The following is a 23,483-nucleotide window of genomic DNA, read 5'->3' as shown; positions in this document are numbered from 1 at the left end:
GACACACCTCCTCCACATCTCTGCATCACAGATCGTCCAGCGCATCTACAAAACATTCACCAAGAACGTACGTGCGCGGAAGCTAAGCACCCCTGAGGGAGTCTGGCCAGGTCCAGCAAGGCATTTCCCTGGCAGTGAAGGGCGACACCTCCACCCTGCCCGCCCGCCACACAACCAGGTCATTAACACACTGCTCCCAGGGTCCTCACTCCCGGGGGCCATGTGTACCTCCTTCAAACCATCATATCAAAACAACGTTAACATTCTCTGCCTCGGTTTAGTAGCGAATGAGAGTCGTAGCTGCACAGTGCTTAACATTTGCTTTAATCATCCCAAGGCCAAATATATATATATATATATATATATATATATATATATATATATATATATATATATATATATATATATATATATATATATATATGTATAAAGGTCTTTTTCTGAGAGGACTTTGTGTGAGCATGACGCGCATGTGCGCACTGAAAACGATACATATAATATCCTCCTGCATGGACACATGGGGTTATTGCATCAGTGAAGCCAAGGTCTTACTCGAGCTGATGCTTTGTGAACTGGGCAGGAGTGACTTGAGTGAGTGTGGGAGAGAGTGAGGGAGTGGAAGGAGGGAGGGAAGGAGGGAGGACTGTGGCTGGCGTGAGACGGCATCAGCAGAGCAGCCTCCGCCGCCGCCGCCAGCCTCAGGCTAACTCAAACTGTAACGTGACCCCCCTTCCCTAACCCCCCGCTCGCCACGTCTCCCTCCCTCCCTCTCTCCTTTCCTCTCAGGAATGGCTCTCTTCCTCCTTCCTCAATTTACCTTTTCCTTTCCGTTTCCTTCGATCACCATACCTCCTATCCTTTCTTCTTTTCGTCCTCATTTTCTTTAAGTCTCAGTTCCTCGTCCAACATCTCGGTGACCTTCTCTTGTCTGTCCTTCACCAGCCTGTCACCTCCCCACCCCCACCCACACACACACACACACACACACACACACACACACACACACACACACACACACCTCCCATCACTGCTCGCCACCGTTAAAACTGCGTTCAATTGATTCCTCAGTCATCATGCCAGTGCGAATACATTCTACAATTACTGTATGTCCCATTTGTAATATATCATTGACCTTTTCTATTACTATCAGTGTTAACAACTGTATCCTACTATATCTGCACACTTTATCCAGTTCCAAAAACACACTGATACCGTAAATGTAATTTTTTGTGTATATACTGTAACTGTCAACTTATGTAACATATACTGTTATGCAACATATATTGTTTACTAAATTTGATGCTCTTTGTATGTATGCCTTTTGTCCATTGGTTCTGGATCACACACAGCACCATTCCCCCACCTCTGACGGGCCAATGACCCTCTGGGTCTCCAACCCAGTCCACTACTCATGCCCACCTGTCACACTCCGGCATTGTTGATGTGCTCTGTATACTTGCCCCCACCTACCCTTGGCTGTGTACCCTTCACTCATGCTATCACTGAAATGCTTTGTCAGTACACAACTTGGCTGATAAAGATAATGAGCTCAATTAAACCAGCTGCTCCCCCCAATCGTCAGTCCCATACAGATAACTTTTCAGAAGTTGTACTGTGTGTTAAATATTTACTACTGTTATCCTAGCAGCTCCTCCAAACGCAGTAGCTTGTCTGCGCTGGTTCACTGCCTTGATAGTGATGGACCCAGTATTCTGCCTTCAATAAGAGCATTGTCTTCCCTTGAATTCAATTTAAAGAACTAAATTTTTGTTACTGTCTTCAGTACAAGCGACTCGTTATTCACACCACACACACTATGATCAAAACATCATTATCTTCAATCTCAGCGGCTTATCATTTTTCGTGCCTTCCTATAACTGTCCCATCATTTTCACCTTCACAATAAGTATCCTTCTGTTTGCACGGACTGTGAAATTCCACGCCGTTGTTGTCACTGTCTTCACTATAAGTGACATGTTTTTCACTCAGTATATCAAATAGTTTCACCGTCAAAAACTGTATGATCTACTGTATCTGACACCTTCTCTACATCTCACTGTTCGGAACGTCTTAACTACAAGTGATCCACGGTGTCTTCATTAACATCATCATAACTAAACAACTGTTTTCACTATTTGAAATCTACTTTTTCACTGCATGATTCTTATATTTTCGTAAGTCTTCAAATTACTCATAGTTCTGTTTTCTTCATCACATAATTAGTTTTTATTACCTTCACTTAATGTGCTCAATTTTCTCCCCCTCTGGTTTATCACACACCCAACGTCTTCACAGTTTGTGCTCTCAAGTAAACCATTGTTTTCTGTTTACAGAAGTGAGTCAGTGACTCCCTTCACTGTAAGTGACCCATGGCTTTCTTCATGTTGACCATGTGAGATACATTCATCTTTAATGTATAGGTCTCAGTCATGGACACAGGTCCACTCAGAGGTCAGGCCTTGAGTGGCAGGAGAGGAAGAGAGTTTATAAAGACAAGATATGCGAAACGGTGCATAAATGTATGGAAAAGAATGTAAGTTAGGTCAAGTTGTTTACCTTTAATGAAAGAGAGAGAGAAATAAAAACATCCATCTCGACAGGTGAGGTGAGGCTTCAGGCATAGATTCAACTCTCGTACATCAGGATGGATGTATGTACCTCCCTGGGCGGATGGTGTCCACGTCTTACCGACATGGTGGGAGTCAAATGGTTCCGGGTTTAAACTGGATGTGCGCGGTGTAACGGTTAGCGTTCCTGACCATGACGCAGTCACTGGCCATCCAGGGGTCGAGCCGCCTCCTCCATAAGTTCGAATCATGGTCGATAAAACTGGAACCTGACAGAAGAGGGTGTAAGTGTGTGTGAATATATATATATATATATATATATATATATATATATATATATATATATATATATATATATATATATATATATATATTATCCCTGGGGAGGGATAGGGGATTAAGAATACTTCCCACGTATTCCCTGCGTGTCGTAGAAGGCGACTAAAAGGGGAGGGAGCGGGGGGCTGGAAATCCTCCCCTCTTGCTTTTTTTTTAATTTTTCCAAAAGAAGGAACAGAGGGGGCCAGGTGAGGATATTCCACAAAGGCCCAGTCCTCTGTTCTTAACGCTACCTCGCTAACGCGGGAAATGGCTAATAGTTTAAAAGAAAGATATATATACATACATACATATATATATATATATATATATATATATATATATATATATATATATATATATATATATATATATATATATATATATATTCACCATTTTCAGCGATGAAGAGGCAGCGTCAAGAACCGAGGACTGAGCCTTAGAGGGAAAATCCTCACTTGGCCCTCTTCTCTGTTCCTTCTTTTGGAAAAGTAAAAGCGAGAGGGGAGGATTTCCAGCCCTCCGCTCCCTCCCCTTTTAGTCGCCTTCTGCGACACGCAGGATATACGTGGGAAGTATTCTTTCTCGCCTATCCCCAGGGATAATAGCATCACTTCATCACTCTTCAGCAAGGAGGGTAATACCTCTCAGTAATGTTTCTCAGTATTCAACTGACCTTTTATTCGTTGCCTCCGTCAGAACTCATCCATTTCTGTCTTCGTTTCTACGTTGACTAATCAACTATTTTTTGGGAATTCACTATAAATAAATGGAGCTCTTGACTGCCTTCATTTCCTATGGTAATTGTCATTGCCATTAAGCGATCACTATGAGTTCTCATTCTCTATACTGTAACCAGTAAGTTACAACTGTCTTCGTCGTGCAAGATATTGGTAGAACGTATAATTTTTCCACGTTATTGTAACAAATCCATTGGGCCCTCACAGGCCACTTCTTTTGCTTACTTTATATATTTCTCAACCCTCCATCTGTATGAGTACTGACCCGACCTCAAATAAGTTCTAGTACAATTTTCTCCGAAGATAATCCATCCCGTAACAATTCCTCAACTCCGTTCCTAACATAACTTAAAATATATCCTCTATAGTGAGTTACATTTCTATTCGGGGGGCGAATTTTCCCTGGGCGGATTAGTTTCTGATATGTGTGTCATGGAAGCCACATTTTGAAAGTGAACAGAGGGTGACGTATATACATTTATCATGGACTTTAGATCCCCAGGCCTCGTGAACTCGACCTCCTTCCACTACTAAAACCGGGATTTTGTAAGTCGGTGAACTGAACTGCTGTAACCTTGTGTAACCACATCATGTAATGCGTGTATCAACTCTGTACACTGATGTGTATGTGATTCCTGTAATGTTCAAGAACATCTTCTTCTCCAGAGAGAAGGTACCTCATCCACAACCTGGTAACATGTTAACATTACACTACCAACAGTTTCACCGGGTTTCCCTCACACAGGCATCACGTAACAGCATTATCTTCCATAATAATTTCTACCAATGTAAGAGCAACATCTCTCGTATCATCTCGTATTCTCAAGCCAGACAGTATGTAAAGCACATGTAAGGACATCTTACATCATTCACCATAGACTATACTGCCATTTGCCTTGATACCGCCTCCGTAAGATAGCCATAGCAATGTCTCTATGCCTCTTCCGTCCACATGCATGATGTCTCACATCTCCATATCATTCATCCAGCGATGTCATGAGTGTATGTGGGATGTCTCGTCCAGGACACAGCATGTGGGATGTCTCGTCCAGGACACAGCATGTGGGATGTCTCGTCCAGGACACAGCATGTGGGATGTCTCGTCCAGAACACACAGCATGTGGGATGTCTCGTCCAGGACGCGACATGTGGGATGTCTCGTCCAGGACACAGCATGTGGGATGTCTCGTCCAGGACGCGGCATGTGGGATGTCTCGTCCAGGACACAGCATGTGGGATGTCTCGTCCAGGACGCGGCATGTGGGATGTCTCGTCCAGGACACAGCATATGGGATGTCTCGTCCAGGACGCGGCATGTGGGATGTCTCGTCCAGGACACACAGCATGTGGGATGTCTCGTCCAGGACGCGGCATGTGGCATGGGAAACAGTGAGGAACATCAAATCAGAATTCCTTGTCTGACATGACCGTCACACGTTTATCATCCATTGTTCTCGCTGTTCTCACAGTTCTCAGACTCTGTTCATTTCTTATTTCATTTTTTACGAATTTCGCCAAACGTGCTTCGCTGTGTTCACACGTGATTTCTTCATTTCACTATCCTTATCGTAACTAAATGCATCACCTTCATGGCTTTCACTGATCCCAGTGACTTCACGGTAACAGACCCCACAACTTCACTGTAACTGACCCCGTGACTTCACTGTAACAGACCCCGTGACTTCACTGTAACAGATCCCACTACTTCCCTGTAACTGACCCCGTGACTTCACTGTAACAGACCCCGTGACTTCACGGTAACAGATCCCACTACTTCACTGTAACTGAACCCGTGACTTCACGGTAACAGATCCCATTACTTCACTGTAACTGGCCTACTGTTTCATTCATCACCATCAAACTCTGAAGTTGCTTTCCTCAACATAACAGGACCATTGATACCATTACTGGCTGTATCAAGTCTACATTTCCCACTGTGTTTACCGTAAGTGATCCGGGGTTAACATTCTCTTTCCCCGCAAGTGATCCACAGCCGTCTATCTTTATCGATGTTGCTAAGGCACTGTTGCCTCTCTCTCTCTCTCTCTCTCTCTCTCTCTCTCTCTCTCTCTCTCTCTCTCTCTCTCTCTCTCTCTCTCTCTCCACCATAACTGATCCAGTGGTTTCTTAACCTTCACTGTATGTAATCCACTGATGCCACTCTCATCAACAATAGCTATCTGATAATTTCACTGTCTTCACTGCAATTGAATCAGTGTTACTACCATCTTTACCAGTGATTTCACTGGTACCATAAGTGATCTAATATCACTATTCTTCTCAATCTTATCCATAAAAATTTCACTGACATTACCCTAAGCGACCCTATGTTACCACTTCATCCACCATAACTTCTCACTGATCTCACGACAACCGATCCATTGTTTCCAGTCTCTTCATTCACTGCCGCGCGAATCTGCTTTCACTGGTGATGTAAATCAAGCCTCTTCCACTCCTCAGAACATACAACTCCTCGACTTCACTGCCTTCATCATGAATGATCTAGTGCTTTCATTCACCCAGCATGTGGTGTTATCATACCTTTCCTCGTCTGGAAGTAACCCAGTGACTGTTTTCCACGTATATGCATTTCCGGCTTACGATTTCACCGTCGTTACGATAACTGACTTACAACTTCCGTTGTCGTCCAGGTTGCCTATATCTTCGTAACAGCTGTTAAGAAGTTACTATATGTTACAGTCATGGTCTGACCTATATCAACCCTATCCCAACAAAAACGATATATCTTATGGTCCATAATATATATATATATATATTCTTTTTTCTTTCGTACTATTCGCCATTTCCCGCGTTAGCGAGGTAGCGTTAAGAACAGAGGACTGGGCCTTTGAGGGAATATCCTCACCTGGCCCCCTTCTCTGTTCCTTCTTTTGAAAAAAAAAAAAAAAAAAAAAACTGAGAGGGGAGGATTTCCAGCCACCCGCTCCCTCCCCTTTTAGTCGCCTTCTCCGACACGCAGGGAATACGTGGGAAGTATTCTTTCTCCCCTATCCCCAGGGATATATATATATATATATATATATATATATATATATATATATATATATATATATATATATATATATATATATATATGGGAAAGAATCACAATTTTGCGCGTGATCAAGTATATTCCTATGAGTCCACGGGGAAAATGAAACACGACAAGTTCCCCGTGGACTCATAGCAATATATATATATATATAAATATATATATATATATATATATATATATATATATATATATATATATATATATATATCCAGACCGATGTGAATTAGTTCTTTTACGTGTTGACAGTCATTCCTCAATTCACTGCCTCACTATGATGTGTCACCACAGTAAAATGTCTTGTTCACTCTCTGTGTACCTGTTACACTCTCTTGTGCTCACCATATACTGTTCAACACTACACTAAGGTCATCCGTGGCCTACGTTGCCACATTTTGTTCAACAGAACTCCACGTTCGTTTACAACAAGAACAACACCCTGCATTCTGTACCTAGTGTTCACCACCATGTTGTGCAACCTGCTGATTGCTCCACTATGTTCACATCTATAACACATAACGTCATCAAGAACACTATAGGATAATGTTCATCGTATCTTATGTCGCCACACCATATTCATATGCATGCTGGTCCAATACGTTCTCTATAGCCCAATGTTCACCACCGTATAATGTTCACAGGCAGTTTACCTCACTGTATTGAAGGTACAGACTTCATCAATATTTTCTTCCACCCCACGACTAACATTACTTGCTCCTCCTCAGTTATATGAGAAGTTTAAAGGTCTTCCTCATTAAAAAAGTATGAACATTTTTTTTTTTCCTACCACACTTGTCCATGAGTTTCTGTTCTCTGCCACGATAACAAACCCTTGTGAGGACCCCACTTGTTGCTGCTGCTGTTTGGATTCATTTGTATGTATGCCGCAGTACAGTGGTCAAGGCAACACCATGCTCACCTACGGACTCTATATACGCTCACCATCACCACACGTACACTGCTACACCATAACTATATATACACACTGACTCACGAGGCGCACCACGTCGCGCTACGGTCAATAACAGCGTAATGTACGTCATGATTGGTCATAAGGTACGCTACAAAACAGTGTTCATCATCATATCAGTGTCACATGTACACCGCCAGGTGGTGTTCACCCCTCACATACTTTCATCATGTAATACAACAACTGTCACTACTGTAGTGGAATATGTAATCACATGCACTACGTCATGCACACCATAATATCACGTCTTCGTGTGCACTACGTCATGCACACCACAATATCACGTCTTCGTATGCACTACGTCATGTCCACCATCATATCATGTCTTCGTAGAGTCCACCAACATACATCATTGTATCGAAAGCAGCAGTATGTCTCTACCAGACCCACAACCATACCAGTAACACCTACAACTATATCTACATTACACCCGTTACCACACTATGTACATTTCCCCCCCCCCCTCGAGAAACCGTCCAAATATTAGCCAGCCACTTTCATGTATCCTTTCAAAGACATACCGACACACCCAGGCAGTAGCGACTCACGGCTGCATAGCGCAACAATAATGGATACAGAGAAAATCTACGACCCCTAATTAGGACCAAAGTGGACTATGTGGGTTATCTTAAGGCTTCCAAGATCACGCGCAATAAATGGTCCTTGACAACAGGATCATTTAGCGTCAACTCGGGCGGTATCATTATTCCTAAGCCAGCCTTGGCCAGAGGAATGTAGACGCACACTATAAGTGAACAGACACACACGAGCGAGGGAAGATGACAATAAACAGGGCGTCATGGGATGGCTGGCTTAACGTGTTACAAGTGTCTTAAGTACTCGTCTGAGGCGCTACAGATAGCCAACCTCCAGCCACTTGTTCCTTTGTCCTGTTTGCTCATCATGACTTGTGTGTCGCAATCTTCAGGGTCATTCTCGTACAGTCTTATCATCTACGACTGTCGCTGTTGCCTAACACCATCCGCACTTTGAGTAGTTTCGTAATGTGAAACAACGAACCACATAAAACCCTCGTCAAATCTGTCCTCTGGTTTAGAGGGATTTCCCGCACATACAACAGATCGAGGATGTAGAAGTAAAGATGTGAGCGACTGGTCATGACTCGAGCATTGTACCTCGAACAGCAGGTGTCAGGTGGGTCTCCCCCGACACTGCCTTCATGACACCGAGCCTCGGCCGTGTCAGTGTGCAAGTGTCAGTGGGAGAAGCAACGGAGCAGAGGAGGAGAACGCCGCCATCCATGTAGCCCCAGCGGCCGCGGCCTGCAACACTCGCCACACACGCTACACAGCAACTGACACTCGGTCAGTGCCGGGCTGTACGCTACACTGCCCCAACACGGGGGAGGGTTGCACGAGCAGGGAGGAGGAGGAGGAGGAGGAGGAGGCGGGAGCGCTCGAAGAAAATAACTTGGTGGAGAGCGAGTGAGAAGAGGACGTGCTGACGGACTGGAGGACGTGGCAAAGGTGATGGAGGACCTGGTGATGATGGAGACGGAGATGGAGAAGAGGACTTGGCTGGTGGTGAGGGAGACAAGGACACTGTGGTGAGGGAGATGCTGAGGATGAAAGACGTGGCTGTGAGAGTCGGGGAGAAAGGGAAAGGGGGTATTATGAGGAAGGGAAATCATATCCTTGAGGAAAGGGAGAGGTGGTTGTAGGATAGGGCTGGGCGGGGTTGTTGTGGTTGTGGGGCAGGCTAATGTGGTGAGGCAGGGGAGAACATGACAGTGACATGGAGGTAGACAGGGTGTGAGGGAAGGGCGAGGGGGAAGTGGTTGTAAGGGAGAGGCAAACACGATGGTGAGGGAGAGGAGGGCATGACTATAAGGGAGGGAAGAACCTGATACCCCGGGAGGGACTGACGCAGTTATGAGGGAGGGAAGGACGTAGTGGTGAAGGAGAGGAGGATGTGCTTGTGAGGGAAGGGAGGACATGGCTGGGTGGGGTGGGAAGACGTGCCTGTGAGGGAAACGGTGAAGGGTAGGCGCGCTTCTCAGGTAAGGGAAAGAAGGACGTGATCGTAAGGGAGGGGAGGAGGTGGATGTAGCGGGGAGGGGGATATACTTGTGAAAGAGAAAGGTAAAGGGTGATGACAGATGTGAGGATATGGGTGTGGGGGACGTGGCGATGCGGGGAAGGGGAGGCCATGTTGTGGGAGGGGAGGATGTGGAGGTGCGGGGGAGGGGAGGCCATGTTGTCAGAGGGGGGGATGTGAGGTTAGGGGAGACCATGGTGTGAGAGGGGAGGTTGTGGTGGTGCGGGAAGGGGAGGATGTGGTGGTGAGGAGAGGATATGGTGGTGAGGGGAGGGCATAGTATGAGAGGGGAGAATGTGGTGGTGAGGGGAGGATGTGGTAGTGTGAGGAGGGGAGGATGTGGTGGTGTGGGGAGGGGAGGATGTGGTGGTGAGGGGAGGGCATAGTGTGAGAGAGGAGGGATGACTAAGGTGAGGGAAGAACTGATACCGGGAGGGATGAGAGTTAGAGGGAGGGATGGAGTGGTGAGGAGGAGGAGAGGATGGTTGTGAGGGGCAGGGGGAGGATGATGGTGGTGAGGGAGTAGGCGGTAGTGTGAGAGGGGAAAGGATGTAGGGGTGAGAGGTGATTAGGGGAAGGGATAAGGAGAGAGAGGGTGGGTGAGTGGAGGATGTGAGTGGTGAGAGGAGCGGGGAGGGGAGCCATGTTGTGAGAGGGGAGGATGTGGAGTGCGGGGAGGGAATGGTGTGAGAGGGGGGATGTGGGTGAGGGGAGACCATGGTGTGAGAGGGAGGATGTGGGGTGGGTGGAAGGGAGAGGATGTGGTGGTGAGGGGAGGATGGTGGTGAGGGAGAGGGGAGGATGTGGAGAGGGGAGGATGTGAGGGGGAGAGTGGTAGTGTGAGGAGGGGAGGAATGTGATGGTGAGGGGAGGGGAGGATGTGGTGGTGAGGAGGATGGTGAGGGAGGATGTGGTGGTGTGAGGAGGGGAGGATGTGGTGGTGAGGGGAGGATGAGGTGGTGTGGGGAGGGGAGGATGTGGTGGTGAGGGGAGGGCATAGTGTGAGAGGGGAGGATGTGGTGGTGAGGGGAGGGATAAAGTGAGAGGGGAGGATGTGGTGGTGAGGGGAGGATGTGGTGGTGAGGGGGAGGGGAGGCCATGTTGTGAGAGGGGAGGATGTGGAGGTGAGGGGAGACCATGGTGTGAGAGGGGAGGATGTGGTGGTGAGGAAAGGATATGGTGGTGAGGGGAGGGCATAGTGTAAGAGAGGAGGATGTGGTGGTGAGGGGAGGATGTGGTGGTGAGGGAGAGGGGAGGCCATGTTGTGAGAGGGGAGGATGTGGAGGTGAGGGGAGACCATGGTGGGAGAGGGGAGAATGTGATGGTGAGGGGAGGGGAGGATGTGGTGGAGAGGAAAGGATATGGTGGTGAGGGGAGGGCATAGTGTAAGAGGGGAGGATGTGGTGGTGAGGAAAGGATGTGGTGGTGTGAGGAGGGGAGGATGTTGTGGTCAGGGGAGGATGTGGTGGTGAGGGATGGATGTGGTGGTGAGGGATGGATGTGGTTGTGTGGGGAGGGCATGGTGTGAGAGGGGAGGGTGTGGTGGTGAGGGGAGGATGTGGTGGTGAGGGATGGATGTGGTGGTGAGGGAGTGCATGGTGTGAGAGGGGAGGGTGTGGTGGTGAGGGATGGATGTGGTGGTGAGGGAGTGCATGGTGTGAGAGGGGAGGGCATGGTGTGAGAGGGGAGGGTGTGGTGGTGAGGGGAGGATGTGGTGGTGAGGGATGGATGTGGTGGTGAGGGAGTGCATGGTGTGAGAGGGGAGGATGTTGTGGTCAGGGGAGGATGTGGTGGTGAGGGATGGATGTGGTTGTGTGGGGAGGGCATGGCGTGAGAGGGGAGGGTGTGGTGGTGAGGGGAGGATGTGGTGGTGAGGGATGGATGTGGTGGTGAGGGAGGGCATGGTGTGAGAGGGGAGAGTGTGGTGGTGAGGGATGGATGTGGTGGTGAGGGAGGGCATGGTGTGAGAGGGGAGAGTGTGGTGGTGAAGGGAGGATGTAGTGGAGGGAGACTCAAAGGAAAAGACAGGGAGAGCGTAAGTGGCATCCGGATTGGACGAAATACTGACGGTGGGGCGATGGGAAGGAAGGAGGAAGGATAAGGAATGGAGGAGAGACAGTGACGGAGGAGTAGTGTGGCTGTGGTGTCCACGGAGGGATTGGGGTGGGATGGGGGAGAGGGTGACCTATAAGAGGGTAGTGGTGGTGATACTAGTAATTGTGGTTAACGGTGAGGTTAACACAGCATAACGGGAAGACTAACTGTTAAATACCAGTGGTGGCTAGGTCGTGATGGTGGTGGTGGCTTGGTCGTGACGATGGTGGTGAGGCGATGGTGGTGGCTGAGTCGTGATGGTGGTGGTGAGGGCGATGGTGGCTTGGTGGTGAGGGTGGTTGTGGCTTGGTGGTGAGGGTGTTACAGGCTTGGTGGTGAGGGTGGTGATGGCTTGATGGTGAGGGTGTTGGTGAGGGTGGTGGTGGTGGCTTAATCGTGATGGCGTTGGTGGCGTGGTGGTGAAGGTGGTGGTGAGAGTGGTGGTGGCTTGGTGGTGAGGGTGGTGGTGGCTTGGTGGTGAGGTGGTGGTGAGGGTGGTGGTGGGCTGGTGGTGAGGGTGGTGGTGGCTTGATGGTGAGGGTGGTGGTGGTTTGGTGGTGAGGTGGTGGTGAGGGTGGTGGTGAGGGTGGTGGTGGGCTGGTGGTGAGGGTGGTGGTGGGCTGGTGGTGAGGGTGGTGGTGGTTTGGTGTTGAGGGTGGTGGTGGGTTGGTGGTAAGGCTACGTCGTGAGGGTGGTGGCGTGAGTGGTGGTGGCTTGGTGGTGAGGCGGTGGTGAGGGTGGTGGTGGCTAGGTCGTGAGGGTGGTGGTGGTGTGGGTGTTGGTCGTGAGGCGGTGGTGGTGGTGGTGTGGGTGTTGGTCGTGAGGCGGTGGTGGTGGTGGTGTGGGTGTTGGTCGTGAGGCGGTGGTGGTGGTGGTGTGGGTGTTGGTCGTGAGGCGGTGGTGGTGGTGGTGTGGGTGTTGGTCGTGAGGCGGTGGTGGTGGTGTGGGTGTTGGTCGTGAGGCGGTGGTGGTGGTGGTGTGGGTGTTGGTCGTGAGGCGGTAGTGGTGGTGGTGTGGGTGTTGGTCGTGAGGCGGTGGTGGTGGTGGTGTGGGTGTTGGTCGTGAGGCGGTGGTGGTGGTGTGGGTGTTGGTCGTGAGGCGGTGGTGGTGGTGTGGGTGTTGGTCGTGAGGCGGTGGTGGATGTGTGGGGAACTTGACAGACTATCTTCATGGCCATCGTTAAAGTAACATGGCGTTTAATTCGGCCACATCTAATTCATTTCCTGTTACAATGGTAAGAATTTCAGTTCCTAGATTAATGTAAAAGTTAAGACAAAGAGACTGAGACACACAACATAAACAAACACATATGTACACACATACACACACTACAGACGAGGGGGTTTAAACTAGAAGAGTCATATCAGCGCTATCAAATCTCATTATACCATCTGTACCTTCTCCGCCAACTGATATTGCTAAGCGACCTGCCACTTGACTTCAGGAATGACTATACCATCTTCATTCTATCTAAACTCACCTACGCCTCCCGAGCCTAGTCCTCCCCACAGAGGAACCAGGTAGAGAGAGTGCAAAAAAAAAACAGCAAGCGGAATCATCCTGGGCCATTCTTTAATACCACCTGGTTACCACGAAGTCCTCGCCTTACTGAAGATTTCCATCTTCTCCCACCAACATCGGCACCTCACACGGCAGTTTGGCTAAAAAGTGCGGACACACCCTCGTCACAGAGCCCTCCTCCCTCCCCTCCACCACGGCCTGCCGCTTCGTCACCACAATCGACTTGATCTAATCAGAGTTTGTACAAAAATATATAAGAGTAGTCCTAGTCACCTACTATTGTGAAGACATAAACAATCCATGAACAAGTGCATAGCCAAGCAAGCAAGCAGCTCAGTTTTTGTTAATCAGAGTACTTGGTGTGTCAACTACTGTATTACAGTAACTATTCATCATTTACTGTTCACGTAAGTGCATAATGTATAAACTATGTCATTCAATCAGTAAATATCTGCCACCCTAACTAGATGTACTTCTCTCATGTGCTTATCCAAAGTGTGGAAACATCCAGCCCACCTTGTACTGAAGCTCTTTTATGATTAGCTAACAAGTTGCTATCATGACCTCCAAGTTCTGTCATATCTGCAAATCCTCAACAATATTTTCAACCAAATGGCGGCCTAAACCCAATAAATAGTCATTCAATCTTATATATATATATATATATATATATATATATATATATATATATATATATATATATATATATATATATATTATATATATAATTATACTTAACCGTCGTCTCCCGCTTTAGCGAGGTAGCGCAAGGAAACAGACGAGGAATGGCCCAACCCACCCACATACACTTGTATATACATAAACGTCCACACACGCACATATACATACATATACATTTCAACGTATACATACATATACATACTCAGACATCTACATATATGCACATCCATACTTGCTGCCTTCATCCATTTCGTCGCCACCCCGCCACACACGAAATAGCATCCCCCCCCCCCAACCCACTCCAGCGAGGCAGCGCCAGGAACAGACAAAAACGCCACATTCGTTCACACCAGTCATGTGTAATGCACCGAAACCACAGCTCCCCTTCCGCATATGCCCTAGTTCAATCCACTGACAGCACGTCGACCCCTGTATACCAAATCGTTCCAATTCACTCTATTCCTTGCACGCCTTTCACCCTCCTGTATGTTTAGGCCCCGATCGCTCAAAATCTTTTTCACTCCATCCTTCCACCTCCAATTTGGTCTCCCGCTTCTCATTCTTCCTTCCACCTCTGACACATACATCCTCTTTGTCATTCTCTCCGTGTGTTCAAACCATTTCAACACACCCTCTTCTGCTCTATCAACCAGACTCTATTTATCCCTACACATCTCTCTTACCCTTTCATTGTTTACTAGATCAAACCACCTCACAACACATATTGTCCTCAAACATTTCATTTCCATCACATCTACTCTCCTCCGCAAAACCCTATCTATAGCCCATGCCTGGCGACCACATAACTTTGTTGGAACCACTATTTCTTCAAACATACCTAATTTTGCTCTCCGAGATAACGTTCTCAGCCTTCCACACATTCTTCAACGCTCCCAGAACCTTCGCCCCTTCCCCCACCCTGTGACTTCCGCTTCCATGGTTCCATCCGCTGCTAAGTCCACTCCCAGATATCTAAAACACTTCACTTTCTACATTTTCTCTCCATTCAGACTTACCTCCCAATTTACTTGTCCCTCCACCCTACTGAACCTAATAACCTTGCTTTTATTTACATCTACTCTCAACTTTCTTCTTTCACATACTTTACCAAACTCAGTCACCAGCTTCTGCAGTTTCTCACCCGAAGCAGCCACCAGCGTTGTATCATCATCGAACAACAACTGACTCACTTCCCAAGCCCTCTCACCTACAACAGACTGCATACTTGCCCCTATCTCCAAAACTCTTGCATTCACCTCTCTAACAACCCCATCCATAAACAAATTAAACAACCATGGAGGCATCACGCATCCCTGCCGCAAACCAACATTCACTGGGAACCAATCACTTTCCTCTCTTCCTACTCGTACACATGCTTTACATCCTTGGTAAAAACTTTTCACTGCTTCTAGCAACTTACCTCCAACACCATATACTCTTAAAACCTTCCACAAAGCATCTCTATCAAACCTATCATATGCTTTCTCCAGATCCATAAATGCTACATACAAATCCATCTGTTTTCCTAAGCATTTCTCATATACATTCTTCAAAGCAAACAACTGATCCACATATCCTCTATCACTTTTGAAACTGCTCTTCCCCTATCTGATGCTCTGTACATGCGTTTACCCTCTCAATCAATACCCTCCAATATAATTTCCCAGGAATACTCAACAAACTTATGCCTCTGGAATTTGAACACTCATCTTTATCCTCCTTGCCTTTATACAATGGCATTATGCATGCATGATCCATACATCCATGAATATCCTTAACAACCAATCAAAAACACAGTCACCCCATCTTTTAATAAATTCTACTGCAATACCATCCAAACCCGCCGCCTTGCCGGCTTTCATCTTCCGCAGAGATTTCACTACCTCTTCTCTGTTTACCAAACCATCATCCCTGACCCTCTCATTTCGCACACCACCCCAACCACAACACCCTGAATCTGCCACTCTATCATCACACATTCAACAAACCTTCAAAATACGCACTACATCTTCTCATTTCACCACTACTTGTTATTACCTCCCATTTGCCCCCTTTACCAATGTTCCCATTTGTTCTCTTGCCTTACGCACTTTATTTACTTCCTTCCAAAACATCTTTTTATTCTCCTTAAAATTGAACGATACTCTCTCACCCCAACTCTCATTTGCCTTCTTTTTCACCTGTTGCACCTTTCTCTTGACCTCATGCCGCTTTCTTTTATACATCTCCCAGTCATTTGCACTATATATATATATATATATATATATATATATATATATATATATATATATATATATATATATATATATATATTAATGAGATGGCCTTCATTAGAGCATGGCCTCTGCTGTCTCAACTATAATTAAAAAAGACAAAACATACCCACTCTCGCCCTCACACAAACCCCAGGATTTACCGCACGAATGTTTTCAAACCATGGCTTCCTCTTTCCCCTAAGGCTTACTTCCACTTGAGCTGAAACATTTAGGTTCCCCTCCTCAACCATATACATTAAGCCAACTCTGGCTTAGCCTTATAGGAGAGGGAGCGCTCCTTGCTAGGCTCATCATGTTTACACTTTGGGGATTTGAGACACACGTCGTGGGGGTTTCCAATCCACAACTTTCGCCCTTTCTAGGCGCCTTCTATGACACACCCATAGAAATACACACACACACACATGTGTGTGTGTGTGTGTGTGTGTGTGTGTGTGTGGGAGTAACATATCACACAATGTACACGGGATACCTAATATTAACATTTGATGGCCTCTAGGTTAAGGCTACCTGGCTGCCAAACATATGGTCCGGGGATCGATTCTCGGGTATAGTTGCTATAGTTTGCAGCAATATATATATGTATATATATATATATATATATATATATATATATATATATATATATATATATATATATATATATATATATATATATATGTGTGTGTGTGTGTGTGTGTGTGTGTGTGTGTGTGTGCAAGGGTAAGAGAGATGTGTGGAAATAAAAAGAGTGTGGTTGAGAGAGCAGAAGAGGGTGTTTTGAAATGGTTTGGTCACATGGAGAGAATGAGTGAGGAAAGACTGACAAAGAGGATATATGTGTCAGAGGTGGAGGGAACGAGGAGAAGTGGGAGACCAGATTGGAGGTGAAAAGATGGAGTAAAAAAGATTTTGAGTGATAGGGGCCTGAACATGCAGGAGGGTGAAAGGCGTGCAAGGAATGGAGTAAATTGGAACGATGTGGTATACCTGGGTCGACGTGCTGTCAATGGATTGAACCAAGGCATGTGAAGCATCTGGGGTAAACCATGGAAAGCTGTGTGGGGCCTGGATGTGGAAAGAGAGCTGTGGTTTCGGTGCATTACTACATGACAGCTAGAGACTGAGTGTGAACGAATGGGGCCTTTGTTGTCTTTTTCTAGCGCTATCTCACACACATGAGGGGGGAGATGGCTGTTATTCTATGTGTGGCGAGGTGGCGATGGGAATAAATAAAGGCAGACAGTATGAATTATGTACATGTGTATATGTCTGTGTGTGTATATATATGTTTACATTGAGATGTATAGGTATGTATATTTGCGTGTGTGGACATGTATGTAAATACATGTGTATGTGGGTAGGTTGGGCCATTCTTTCGTCTGTTTCCTTGCGCTACCTCGCTAACGCGGAAGACAGCGACAAAGCAATATATACATATATATACTTAGAAAAGCAAATGGATTTGTATGTAGCATTTATGGATCTGGAGAAGGCATATGATAGAGTTGATAGAGCTGCTCTGTGGAAGGTATTAAGAATATATGGTGTGGGAGGCAAGTTGTTAGAAGCAGTGAAAAGTTTTTATCGAGGATGTAAGGCATGTGTACGTGTAGGAAGAGAGGAAAGTGATTGGTTCTCAGTGAATGTAGGTTTGCGGCAGGGGTGTGTGATGTCTCCATGGTTGTTTAATTTGTTTACGGATGGGGTTGTTAGGGAGGTGAATGCAAGAGTTTTGGAAAGAGGGGCAAGTATGAAGTCTGTTGGGGATGAGAGAGCTTGGGAAGTGAGTCAGTTGTTGTTCGCTGATGATACAGCGCTGGTGGCTGATTCATGTGAGAAACTGCAGAAGCTGGTGACTGAGTTTGGTAAAGTGTGTGAAAGAAGAAAGTTAAGAGTAAATGTGAATAAGAGCAAGGTTATTAGGTACAGTAGGGTTGAGGGTCAATTCAATTGGGAGGTGAGTTTGAATGGAGAAAAACTCGAGAAAGTGAAGTGTTTTAGATATCTGGGAGTGGATCTGGCAGCGGATGGAACCATGGAAGCGGAAGCGGATCATAGGGTGGGGGAGGGGGCGAAAATTCTGGGAGCCTTGAAGAATGTGTGGAAGTCGAGAACATTATCTCGGAAAGCAAAAATGGGTATGTTTGAAGGAATAGTGGTTCCAACAATGTTGTATGGTTGCGAGGCGTGGACTATGGATAGAGTTGTGCGCAGGAGGATGGATGTGCTGGAAATGAGATGTTTGAGGACAATGTGTGGTGTGAGGTGGTTTGATCGAGTAAGTAACGTAAGGGTAAGAGAGATGTGTGGAAATAAAAAGAGCGTGGTTGAGAGAGCAGAAGAGGGTGTTTTGAAATGGTTTGGTCACATGGAGAGAATGAGTGAGGAAAGATTGACCAAGAGGATATATGTGTCGGAGGTGGAGGGAACGAGGAGAAGAGGGAGACCAAATTGGAGGTGGAAAGATGGAGTGAAAAAGATTTTGTGTGATCGGGGCCTGAACATGCAGGAGGGTGAAAGGAGGGCAAAGAATAGAGTGAATTGGAGCGATGTGGTATACCGGGGTTGACGTGCTGTTAGTGGATTGAATCAAGGCATGTGTATGGGGGTGGGTTGGGCCATTTCTTTCGTCTGTTTCCTTGCGCTACCTCGCAAACGCGGGAGACAGCGACAAAGCAAAAAAAAAAAAAAAAAGATATATATATATATATATATATATATATATATATATATATATATATATATATATATATATATATTCATTTGCATAATATGATAGTCCCAACGATGTTATATGGATTTGAGGCACGGGCTATACATGAGAAAATACGGAAGAGATGAATGTGCTGGAAGTAGAATGTATGAGAAAAATACGTGGTGCGAGGTGGGTTAACTGAGTAATGTCAGGGTAAGAGACCGTGGCAATAAGAGGAGTGTGGTTGAGGGAGCTGTACAGGGTGTGCTGAAATGGTTTGGACAGATGGAGACAATTGGTGAGGAGAATTTGACAAAGAGGATATATGTGTAAGGAGTGTAGGGGATAAGAATAAGGGAAAGACCCTTCCTTCTAACCAGTGGTCGCCTTGCACCCTCCTGCATATTCAGGACCCGATCACTCGAAATCTTTTTCACTCTGTCCTTCCACTTCCAATTTGGTCTTCCCCTTCGCACTGTGTACTCCACTTCTGACACATATATCCTCTTTGTCAACCTCTCCTCACTCATTCTGCCCCATATTTCCAAATCATTTCAGCAAACTTTCTTCAGCTCTCTCAACCACACTCAAGGACCCTTTAATTACTTACGTCGTACACGATCAAACCACCTCACATCACATATTGTCCTCAAAAATTTTATTTTCAACACATTCACATTCCTCCGTACAACCCTATCTAAAGCCCATGACTCGCGACCATACAGCGTTAATGGGACTAATATACTTTCAAACATAGCCATTTTCGTCCTCCCAAATAACGACTTCTGTTTCAAAACATTCTTCGAAGCTCCTAAGAACCTTCGCCCCCTCATCGACCCTAAGACTCACTTCAGCATGCATGATTCTATTTGCTGCCGTGTCCACTCCCAGGTATTCAAACACTTCACTTCCTCCAATTTTTTTCCATTCAGTCTCACACACCAACTAACCAGTCCATCTACCATGTTAAACCTAATAGCCTTGCGTATATTCACATTTACTTTCACCGTCCTTCTGTCACACACTCTCCCAACTCAGTCACCAACTTCTATCGTTCTATAATTTTTCATTTCCCAGGCCTCCTCAGCCCCAACAGACTGTATACTCGCCCTTCTCTCCAAAAATCTTGCATTGGGTGTTTATGTATATACATGTGTATGTGGGTGGGTTGGGCCATTCTTTCGTTTGTTTGCTTGAGCTACCTCGCTAACGCGGGAGACAACGACTAAGTACAATAAGAAAAATATATATGTGAATATATATTTTTTTCATACTATTCGCCATTTCCCGCGTCAGCAAGGTAGAGCTAAGAACAGAGGACCGAGCCTTTGAGGGAACATCCTCACTTGGCCCCCTCCTCTGTTCCTTCACTAGGAAAACCAAAAACGAGAGGGAAGGATTTCCAGCCCCCCGCTCCCTTCCCTTTTAGTCGCCTTCTACGACACGCAGGGAATACGTGGGAAGTATTCTTTCTCCCCCATCCCCAGGGATAATATATATATATATATATATATATATATATATATATATATATATATATATATATATATATATATATATATATATATATATATATTTTTTTTTTTCAAACTATTCGCCATTTCCCGCATTAGCGAGGTAGCGTTAAGAACAGAGGACTGGGCCTTTGAGGGAATACCCTCACCTGGCCCAATTCTCTGTTCCTTCTTTTGGAAAATTAAAAAAAAAAACCGAGAGGGGAGGATTTCCAGCCCCCCGCTCCCTCCCCTTTTAGTCGCCTTTTACGACACGCAGGGAATACGTGGGAAGTACTCTTAATCCCCTATATATATATCCCCCTATATATATATCCATATATATTTTTTTTTTTCCAAAAGAAGGAACAGAGAAGAGGTCCAGGTGAGGATATTCCCTCAAAGGCCCAGTCCTCTGTTCTTAACGCTACCTCGCTATCGCGGGAAATAGCGAAGAGTATAAAAAAAAAAAAAAAATATATATCCAAACAGTTTTCATTCAGAGTGTATTATAGCAGCTTCTTGAATGGGGGAACTTTTAGAGCAGCTGTGTTGCAGCCTCTCAGGGAGAATTATACAAATATCAACCAGATGATGACGGAGATAAACACATTCCTTCCCAAAGTCGAGCGTCAGCCGTCGAGGCGACACCAAGGGAGCATCTTAAACGTTTCCATATCCCCAGCTTTACGGCTTGTGAGTCAATGGCGCAAGAGAGTAGGAGCCAGGCAGGTTAGTGGAAGGCGAACTGAAGAAACAGTCGTAAATGTTGGGCTGGTATTATTGATCTTTATTTCTATGGCCACACACACAGACACACACACACACACACACACACACACACACACACACACACACACACAGACCGTGTTCCGACAGACAATAGGGATGGTCTAAAAACCAGGTGGTCAGGATGCCACAAAGGTTTGATTTTTTTTTCCTCGCTTTCACGTTGGATGCTCGAGAGGTCTGCTGGAAGATCTGGAATTTCTGACATGTTACCTTCATGTTCCAGAATCAATTTTCTCGACTTTGATGGATAGGTGACAACAGCTTTGCGAGTTATAGCATCCACTGCACGTCAGGGCTCCCAATAGTGTCTGAGAGGGGGATATATTGCAATGGGCGGCAGTGTGTGTGTGTGTGTGTGTGTGTGTGTGTGTGTGTGTGTGTGTGTATGTGTGTGTGTGTGCGCGAGATACGTAATACGCTACAAGAAGTGAGTGTGATATATTAACGGGTGAGACATGGCTGTAAGACATATAATGATGTATATGGCACCAGTTGCAGCGATGCTCTGATGTACGGGGTACTGGTCCCAGTGATACGCTGACATGCGCGCTATGAGTGCGTGAGGTACCACCATATGTACATAGTGTGGAGAGCATGTGAGCGGGTGTCACTCCACCGTGGACGCTCTGTGTGTATGTGTGTGTGTGTGTGTGTGTGTGTGTGTGTGTGTGTGTGTGTGTGTGTGTGTGTGTGTGTGACACGTGGGTCCTTGAGTGATACGGGTGTATGATTCGTGGGAGACGTGGATCCATGGCTATGCACGGGTACATCAGTACGATCTACAGACGTGGGAATCAATGGAGCGACGGAAGATGTGGGCGCATTTCTAGTGGGTGGTATTAGTAGGAGTGTGTAGCTGAGGCCCTGCCTGGAGGACATTACCCTCAGCCTACCACACGAAGACCATAGGAAGTCAACTGAAAGGTTCACACAAGGAAACATCATCTAACCACAACCCAACGCGACCAGCCCAACATCTGCAGGCACTGAAATCCCCGGCACCGCCAGCCACGGAAGCATCAGCTGCTCCAGTGTCAGCAGTTCCCGCGTCAGCTGGTGGTGATGTCTACCCCCTGGCATCTTAATGAGTGTCAGTGCACACTGACACAGTCCCCGAGCTGTATGTGTAGCTCAGTTACAGTGATACTCTTCCCAAAGAATCGTTATGATCGAAGAGGAGAATTTTAACAACAGACAAGACTGTGTATTATACACTAGTCTCACGTTTCTTCTAAGTCCTGTAGACCAACTACTGTATTAAACTGCTATAAATAAATACTCTCTCTAAGAGGAACACCTTCAACCACTTGCCTCTTCCTTCTCCTTACGTCGGTAACCATATGGCCTCAATTCTTCGTTTGACAGCCTCAGTATCCTACTCAAAGTATATCGAAAGTAGTAACGCTCCAAAATGGTGAAGAGAATGATCAAGGGATACGAAAAATACTAATCTGGGCGACGTGAGAGGCAGGAGACACTGGAGAGTAACATGTCCCCTGGTAAAATGCAAAACATTTTTCCCCCATCGCCCACAGGATGGGTAGCAGTGCACTAGGGAACATCTGCCCCTGCAGCTCAAATCAGTCAAGTCAAACTCGCATCAATAATACCTTCGTCTCACCACCATCCATCATTTGAGACATTCATAATCGCAAGTCGTCTACTCACTACACAAAGCCTAAACAACTGACCATCAATGTCATCATACAAACAAACGTAATTTTCGATTCGTAGATTATAGAAAGGAAGAAAACGTGCCACAGAGCTCCTCCCTCTCTGTCCGACCAAGACGAACAGCAACAGATCAGCGTCACCTCCCACACAAGACTAGAAACTTGCCAATATCATCAGCAGGACTGCATGACAACCGCAACCCGTTTTCTATCCATTATATATCATAGTGTCTCCCCACAAAACTTCCCTCTCGCTAGAATGATTTAAAACAAACAAACCCCAGGAAAGTTGGACAAGGGAGGGCTGTTCTGGGCAGGATCTCCCCTCCCCTCCCGTCCACAGTACCCTTACGTGTTCGTCCACCTCTCTGACTGAACGTTGCTTTGAACTGTGGATGATGTATGTTTCCCCCTGGTATAACACGGCCTGTAAAGTGGCAAGACGGACGCCATCCGTTACTAAAGAGGAAGCATCACCTTCAGCTGTGCTCCGATATTTCCCTATGCTGTAAATATCTGTTTACGTATGCGGTTTTCATCCTACCGAAAGAGGGCACTGATGATCGTGTTT

General features: G+C 46.2%; 1 protein-coding gene across 7 annotated transcripts in view; it reads right to left on the bottom strand.

Moving 5' to 3' along the window:
• LOC139761939 (breast cancer anti-estrogen resistance protein 3 homolog) overlaps window positions 1-23,483 on the bottom strand; it is a 680,749-nt gene that overhangs the window by 165,740 nt on the left and 491,526 nt on the right. Inside the window, exon 1 of one of the 7 annotated variants that reach the window (XM_071686637.1) lies at window positions 8,784-8,966. The exons of the other annotated variants lie outside the window; for them this stretch is intronic. Within the exon in view, the coding sequence (XP_071542738.1) occupies window positions 8,784-8,910 (127 nt within the window). The 5' untranslated portion in view covers window positions 8,911-8,966. Of the gene's footprint in view, window positions 1-8,783; window positions 8,967-23,483 lie in introns of those variants that run through there. 7 annotated transcript variants of the gene reach the window in all.

This window comes from Panulirus ornatus, chromosome 42, assembly GCF_036320965.1.
Source record: "Panulirus ornatus isolate Po-2019 chromosome 42, ASM3632096v1, whole genome shotgun sequence".
Lineage (NCBI taxonomy): Eukaryota > Metazoa > Arthropoda > Malacostraca > Decapoda > Palinuridae > Panulirus > Panulirus ornatus.
This window is presented reverse-complemented; position numbering and strand designations above follow the sequence as displayed.